The sequence below is a fragment of the Chinchilla lanigera genome, unplaced genomic scaffold (genome assembly GCF_000276665.1).
Source record: "Chinchilla lanigera isolate Chin_1 unplaced genomic scaffold, ChiLan1.0 scaffold00064, whole genome shotgun sequence".
In the NCBI taxonomy this organism is placed as follows: Eukaryota; Metazoa; Chordata; class Mammalia; order Rodentia; family Chinchillidae; genus Chinchilla; species Chinchilla lanigera.
In genome coordinates, this window is record NW_004955465.1 from 12,891,444 (window position 1) to 12,899,660 (window position 8,217).

The 8,217-nt window shown below is 46.0% G+C and overlaps 1 protein-coding gene across 1 annotated transcript; it reads right to left on the reverse strand.

The window, feature by feature from the left end:
* Positions 1-260: 260 nt before the first annotated feature.
* Positions 261-1,211, reverse strand: LOC102028067 (vomeronasal type-1 receptor 4-like). Its single transcript, XM_005398999.1, has one exon. It carries the CDS (start codon positions 1,209-1,211, stop codon positions 261-263), a length of 951 nt encoding a protein of 316 aa, XP_005399056.1.
* Positions 1,212-8,217: the final 7,006 nt, after the last annotated feature.

Below are 8,217 nucleotides of genomic sequence, written 5' to 3' on the forward strand. Positions count from 1 at the left end.
AATTTTTTTCTAGCCAGGGTCTTGCTAAAGGTCTTGCTTGTACAGCCTGGGCTCTGATCTGAGGTCTTTCTTGTGTCTCAGCTTCCCAGAGGTCTGGGATTACAGTCACACACCACATCACACAGCATGTAGTATTTTATGATCTCTGTATCAGCCATGGATTCAGGTCACCAGGACCATTGTTTGATACTAGAGACTTACACAGTTCACCACTTTGGGGATGCTGTTTCACAAGCAGCATAGCAGGATGAACAGTAGGTTCATTTCCACCTATAGAAAGGAGAATGCAATAGACAATTTCTCAATATCTTCCCACCCTGCAGAGCATGCCAGCACTTAGCCTGGAATCCATCCCTGTGAATCAGCACAAAAGGACTGAGGATTGCATAACCGAAAGTCAGAAATTCTTGAAGATTTATTGTTATGGAGTCACTCTTGAAGGAGAAAGCTAAATATAAAGATGTGAAACAATCTGTCCAATAAAAGAAAAGAAAACAAAGCATCAGAAGGAGCACATTTTGGGCAGCTTTGATCTCACGGGGAGTTTTGCAGACCACTTTGGACTTCTGCAGGTGGAGAACCCGCTGGTGGTGCTTGTGGAGAAGAGTCACCAGGTAGACACTGGCCCCACCCATTAGACCTTGGAACACAGTGTCTCTCAGGGCCAGCAGAGTGAGGAAAATCCAGTTCACTTTCTGACTTTTTGGTAGAAAACCACAATAGACGTCACTTTTACTAATTTGTGATGAGTTCATATTAGTACTCGAGACGATATAGAGTAAGTTCATGCTTACCATAGCATTGAGGCCCCACAAGGAGAGGAGCAAGGGGAGGACGTGCCATGCAGACCTGGGCTGGGCCCTCCGCCATGCTGAGTGTCTGGGACTCATGGTGATGGCCTGGACCACAGTGAGGAGACTGCTGGTGCAGATGGAGAGGCCCCGGGCCACTCTCTCCATATAAACAACAACCTTACAGCCAATGTCACTGAGGAAGTTTCTGAAACCAAAAGCTGCTATTGTTCTTGGAATTCCCTTGGAAAGAAGCAGGATAATATTTGTAAAAACCAAATGGGTGAGAATCAAGGGCGTACTTTTCATCTTAGTGCCTCCAATAAAGCATGTACAATTCATAAAAACAAAGATGTTTCCCGTCATGCCAAGTCCAGTTAGAAAGAAGAAAATTACTCCTTTAACAAAGTTAAAACCCATTTTTCATATTGTGCAAAATTGCTATTCTTTATATATATATATATATGCATTTTAAGAGTAGGAAAAATTTATTGAGAGAAAGGAAGCTTCTATCTGAGAAGAGGTAAAGGGGCCCAGAAAACGGGTTACTCACCATCATCTTTATATTTAATTTGTTCTATAAATACAGGATTTGGATTTTATAATTCCTCTTTTGTCTGTTTATCCAAATTGTTTTTAAAGTAATGAATCCTGTAATTCATATTTTATATTTGTAATATATACACATTATTCTCTGTCAGTAGTGTGAATGTCTGAAAAAATTCATGATTTATCGCATGATTTTATAATTTACATTTTCTTTTCCAATAGTTAATTAACTCAAATGTTCCCCAAAGCCAAAACTTCCCACCAAGCTCTGCTATTTGTCAGGTCTCAATTTATCTCATGCACTACCACACACAATTTCTCTTCAAGAAAAAATAACATCCATATTCTTCCTTCTTTTTATAAGCAGTACTTGGTGTGCAAATTGGGACAATCATTGCTCTTTAAGTTGTGTGACATCTTGAGAAAATCATTATATATTGGTCAATTAAAATTTTTACATCTTCTTAAACCTGCGTGGCATTCTCCTGTCTGATGCACTGTAATTCCATCTATTAGTCTCTCTTCTCACTGTCCATTTGTTATGCTTTTTACTGAGAGATCTCAGATTATGTTGAGACAGGAAACATATTTCTCAGTGGTGCCATGTACCAGTTATCACTAGAAAAATTCACATCTCTTGATCAATAAAAGCATGACTAATGTTTGTGGAAATTTCTAAAGCAATTTTGCTTTTCTTGCAAGTGGATTTCTCTTCCTTCACGTTGCACTCTCCTTTATTTTCCTATTAAGAAGGGACATGGAACAATAATGGTACAAGCATGAGGACAAATCCCACATAGAGGAACAGAAAAGAAACTGGAATAGAATTCCAGCTTTCTTGAAATTCAGGAAGCAGACGGTGATTGTCTACTTAGGGGCTATTATAATAAAAATGAATATCTTAAAAGAACCCCCACTGATGTGGTATTTGAGATATGCGTTATACACGATAAATCCCTCTGTAGCACTTGGCCAGGTCTGTCTAGCTGTATCTGCAATCCTGTTCTGTGTCCAGTCTAAGGCTAAGCTACCAGCAAATGGCCTCCAGCCCATTAATAAGAGCACTGGAGATGTGAAGATCAGGAAGCTCCCGGGAAACCCAGGCCTCCTCTCCCGGCTACACTGACCCCATGTTAACTCCCAGACCCCATGTATAACTTGGCCCACACTGCACTGTGGTTTGCACATGCATGCTGCCTTCCCTGACTCTCACTCAGGGTCATTGCATGGGTTGCGATGCTCTCCCAGGCTCCTTTGCTCTCCCAGGCGCTTGCACTAATATCACCCCATGGGGTCTGGGTTTTGCTTCTCAAGGACTCTTACCTGAATCACACGCCTAGGCGACACCGCTGATCTGCAGTGGATAAAATTTTAGTAGGGTAAAATGATGACTAAATCATAAGTCCCTAGTTATGGAGGAGTTAATCTAGGAGGCAGTTTTCCCAACTTCACAGCAAGTTCACCAACAAGGTACCAGGTGGACAGGTCGGCTGGTCAGCAGGAATTGCCTGACACATGATTGGCCAGGGCAAAAAGCATTTTCATCCTTCACATTGTGGAATTAGTGGTAAAGACAGAGACTATGTGGAAGAAGAAAGTGAAATAAGGGGGCTGGGGATACAGCTCAGTGGCATAAGCGCCTGCCTGGCAAGCACAAGGTCATGAGTTCGATCCCCGGTACTGCAAAAAAAAAAAAAAGAAAGTGAAATAAGGGAAAGCCAGCAGGCCACCAGCTTAAAAGGACTTAGAATAGCTCCTTTGACTGTGGCTTATAGCAATACCCACACGCATTCCAATCCCACATAGGAGTTTGTAAAGAGAAGACTGACTGGGGGCTGGGGATTTAGCTCAGCGGCAAAGCGCCTGCCTGGCAAGCGCAAGGTCGTGAGTTCGGTTCCCGGTACCAGAGAAAAACCAAAAAAAAAAAAAAAAAAAAAAGACTGACTGTATCTCAGAGCCCTGTGCTAGAAATAGTGCTTTCCTGGAAAATCCAAGCGCATGAGATCACATTTCTAGGTTTTTCCTCAGGGCCCATGACAAGTTTTAGATACATGTCTCTCAAATATGACCTACAATACCAAGTCCAGGGAGAGAAGGGAAGATTATTCTCTCACTGCTGTTAGTCATCCTCTGACTTCATAGATCAGATTAGAAAAACCTTTGGAAGAACACAAAGAAGCAAAGATAACATATCTTGGGTCTGGGCTGTGCTTTGGAGATATTAAAGAAAAGAACTGTTTCTGAGGCATGTGAGGCACATGAGTGTCCAGCAGTTGCCTGATGGCATTCTTTGCTGTTTCCCACCATCGGCTTTCAGTGATGAGCAGGTGGTGATGAGCACCTTCCACAGCCTTCCGGGTCCCTCAGCATGGATCAGTCTGGAGGAGGAACCACAGGTCCAGATCAGACTCTACTCTCTACAGCAGACCCACCCGCTGATACCACTCCCCAGTCACACAGAGCGTGCAGGGCTCTCAGGGTCTCAAACAGAGATGCCTGCCAGCCACAGCCGGGGAAGCCACAGCCTGGGAGCGGCAGTGCAAAGCACCCTTGAAATTACCTTGCTCACAGGCCTCCCTCTGGTTCCCGCTCCACATCCAGAGCACCACCTCCTGGAAGTGGGTTTCTCTGCGCTGCTCCCAGATGCCCTTCGTCTCTCCAGCGCACCCATCCCTCACAAGGGGAAAGAGCTCAAAATGAAGCCCAGCTCCTTCAAAGAACTGCGTTTGGCCAAGGGGAGGGCACGGGCTGACCCCTCTTCCCTGCCCTGAGTGGGGACCAGGGCCACATGTGACAGGGAGGACAGACAGCTCAAGGAGAAGAAAAGTCCACTTCTGCCTAAAAGTAGGATGAAGTCTGGGGGAAATTTGTTTCCGATCTCCCACATGGATGGGGTCAGATTGGGATCACACAGCTCTTCACCTCTATTTCTGCCAACCTCACTTCCACCCTAAAGCAGAGGAACAGCTCTCACCTCTGGTTCTGGTTCTATGGATGCCAGAAACATTGTCCTCATTGTGTCTTCTGGACTTGGTGAAATCCAGTGAGTTTCTCAACCCCAACAACCACCCCACAGGTCAAGACACACCAAAGTCTCATGTTGCGACCCTACAATCCATTTATGAACGTCGTCTCTTTTTTCTGTTATCTCCTTCTATATTTCATGCAGAATGAGCTTCTAGATAGAAAAGAAATTTATTCCTTCTTTAAAATAATATGTAGTTAATATTTCAACCTTAGTTCTACTTGTCATTTCCCATTGTGCATCCTCTCCCTGTCGAACTTACCTCTGAATTAGTCAAGTCCTCCATATAGTATAGTAGTGGCACTTTGCAACAAAGTGTCCCAGGTGAGCTTTCTCTCACCACTACCCTGTGTAGTTAACCGTGCTCTTCACTCACAAATCCCAAGGGTTTTCTCTCCCTTGTTTTCCCTGAAAGTACCAGGCTGCTGTCTGAATTCTGTGTCTTCCTCTATACACAGTGAGAATACCTGCCAAATGGCGTCTCTCTGACTGGTGTCCAAGTCACGCAACACAGACCTGCTATCAAATGCTGAATGACAGTTTGAGAGTAAATGGTTAAATGTGGCTTTGGGCTGTAAAGCTGCAGAATGGTCACAGAGGAGAGCTGAGAAGGCAGTGTGAGATACTGGGGAGGTCATTCGTACTCCTTATGGGTATTACTGCAGACTGGCCTGGGTTTTTTTTCCACACTTCTCCTGCTACTGCGAATGGCACACACTATGCTTTCATATACTTAGAAACTGTGGTTGGTTTTCACTTGCATGTTACTTATTGATTTGCTTATTATTGCATTATTTTGCTACTACTGCTTTCTTTTTTCTCAGATAACAGTGCAGGATCATGGAACAGGAAAAATTGCTTTGCTTTCCTGAGGATGTCACACCTTTGCTAGGGAAGCTACACACTGATAGCTACCCAGGAGGTTGTTGGAAAGAGGCCATTATGTGTGTATTTTAATGACATTTCATAAGCTCTTTGCCTTTGGCATGTAAAAATTTAAACATACACTCCCTATGAATCTGTTCAAGTAATGGTTCTCTGTCACAAGGGGTGGATGAGTTTACATATTCCATATAACTCAGTGAAATCATTCAATTTAAGAAGCTAAACTCAGTCACTTTGGATTTGAATCCCTGGCCTCCCCAGTTTAGCCTGCCTGACTGTGAGCTTGCCCCAGAGCCCTGATTCCCACTGTTCTCATCTGCACATGAGGGGTGGTGCTTGTGCTGTGCAGGAGCCTCCTAAGAATTCAGAGAACTGAGGATGCAGAGCTTGGGGAAGTGACCAGCAGGTGTTATGGCGTGAGTTGTCAGTGTTGCTGTATGTCACCCTGTTTACCCCAGTTCATTATAAATACAGTGTCTTAGGAAAAAGAGTACTCACAATGAATACAGTCCTCAGAAAGAAGGAAAGAGATCCACAGCTCGAAAGCACCGAAGGACACTAGAAATAACAAACATAGCTTAAAAATACCCCACCTATGTAGGGGAAAAGAGGCCGAGGAGACGTCATAGAGCCTAAGGGCGCCCACACATGTTGCTGAAGTGTCAGTGAGGCCCCAGGTCTCCCATTCCTGCCTCTCTGCTATGAAAAGCAGCTTCAAACACCCTGCATCAAACATGCTGCCACCCAGGGGTTCCTTTGTGGACCAGTGACACAGAGGCTTCTGGGTGTGGGTTGATAAAGGAGGAGCTGTCTTCTCCCTGGTCCCTGGCACCTGCCTCTCCCACAAGTGGCAGTGGTTCTCAGCCCCATCTCTCCAGCTCCTGCCCCTGCCCAGCCCTGCTTGAGACAGCTCCCACTCCACAGCCACGGCAGCCACAGCCCTCAGAGTCAGGAGCGCTCACCCGTGCAGTCTGCAGCTGGCTCAGGGCGGATTCTGCAGACCAGCACGTCCACGCCGTTTATGCTTCCGAGGCCCATGGCTCATGGCCAGCTCTCACTGTTGTCATGATGTCAAGGTCGTGAGTCCTGGTTTCACCAGGGCAAGGGGCTCCTTCTGCTCCATCTCCGTGTCTGTGGTTCAGCTCTTCCCTCATCCTGTTGTCCCGTAATCTGAGAAGTCAGCAACTTCCTGACGCCAATCACAGTGAGAGCTCAGTAATGAGTGAAGGACTTCAGTGATGAGCAGATCCTTCTGGAGCACAGATGTCAAGGAGCGGGTTATATTCTCCTTCATCTGCTTCACTGAGCACCAGAGATGAGAACTAACTTGGCATAATTATCATAGAGTCATAAGTGAAACTTTCTGAATACATTCAAGGACACTCCACTTTCATGAGTGCTACAATCAAGGCTGCCCTCAGGGGGTAGGGATGAGATCACTGCTTGGGGACTTCCAGGGAGCTACCTGGGCTGTTTCCTGACATTCGTGCTAGCTGTGTGCGCAAAGGACAACGTATGCACCAGAGCAATGCTGGAATAGTATGCACCTTCAGACGAGTGTTCCCTGTCAGGCAGGACCACTGACCTGGTAGCTCCAGCTGTGCCATCCTTATGCAGAGCCAGCTGGCGGGGACGTGCATGCAATGAGATGTCAGAATCACACACCAGTGCTGGGTGCCTATCGCCACTCTGAAATTCTTCTTTTCTTGTCAGTTGCACATAGAGCACAAGGAGACTCAAAGAGGTGAAGGCAGGGGTTGTAGACCCACCGCAGGCTGCCTGCACAATGGCTCAGTCAACCTCTGCTTTCCAGCCAGTCCTTCCCTCCTGAGTGGCTCATCCTCATCGTGATGGGAAGGAATGTCCTGAGTGATTAGATAGCACTGACATTAGTTTTCAGGCACCACAGCAGCTGTGGTTCTCACAGCTGAGCCCATTGGAGTGAAATACGGGATGACAGCAGGGCTCCTAGTGGTGTCCAGAGGAGCTGACCAGGCGGCAGGGCCTGGAGCAACTGCAGCTCCACTGCTGAGGCAGCCTGCATCTCTCTGAGGCCTCAGAGTCAACCTTGTGCAGCCTGGGGCTGCTGGAGACAGGCGTTTCTTTCAGTAGCTTCATTTTTAGTCACTTCCTTCGTGTTTCTCCCTGCGGCATTGCAGCCCTCACCACGCTCAAGGATTTGCGAGTGTGTGCCAGTGTAGCTACCTCACTGTGTGCTATTTGCAAAGCACTATTTGCAGTGCAGACAGAATTCTAGCCACATGTCAGGTTTCCAACATCTCAGCTCGGTGTGTGTGGGAAGATGAACTCATCGAAGCTTGGAAATTCAAAACATAAAAGCACAGATTCGACCTATCCTGAAATGCAAACTGCATCCCAAATGAAAGGTTCAAATTTTAAAATGGGAAAGGATGTTGACAGAGTCGTATTTCCAGTGAAATTGGAAGTGGAAGAAAAGAAAATTTCTTAGAAACCTGAAAGAGTCCTGTAACTTTCTGATTTCCTGGAAAAGCAAGGATGGATTCTTGACCAAACCCAGAGCTCTCTGACATTATCGCTCCTACTCATGCAGACAGAAGCCTAAACATTTCTGAGATCTCTCCACAAACTGGTTCCCTCTTCTTTCTGTCCTGTGGTCCTGGCCTTTTAAAGATCAGAAGACAAGTGAGGTTTCTCAGCTTCCAAGTCCCTACCCACATCTGTCCTGCTTAGTCATACACAGATCGATATTTCCTCTTCTGAGGGAAATTTTCCTGGCACATGTGTAAACACATACAGCTTAGGAAAAGACAGCACAAGTTTGAGAAATGAAGGGAGTGAAAAACGTAGGGCAGGATGTGACACAAGGCAGAACCTTCCTCAGCACGTGAGAGAGAGATGTGCAAGCTTTCACCCATGACCTGTGTGCCACTAAGTGGGCGTGCATGGCTTCTCATCTTTTCCCACTAACACTCTATGGAATGGGCC

Excerpts from the sequence above, each read along its gene's own strand:
- LOC102028067 (XM_005398999.1), bottom strand. The coding sequence starts at position 1,211 with ATGGGTTTTAACTTTGTTAAAGGAGTAATTTTCTTCTTTCTAACTGGA.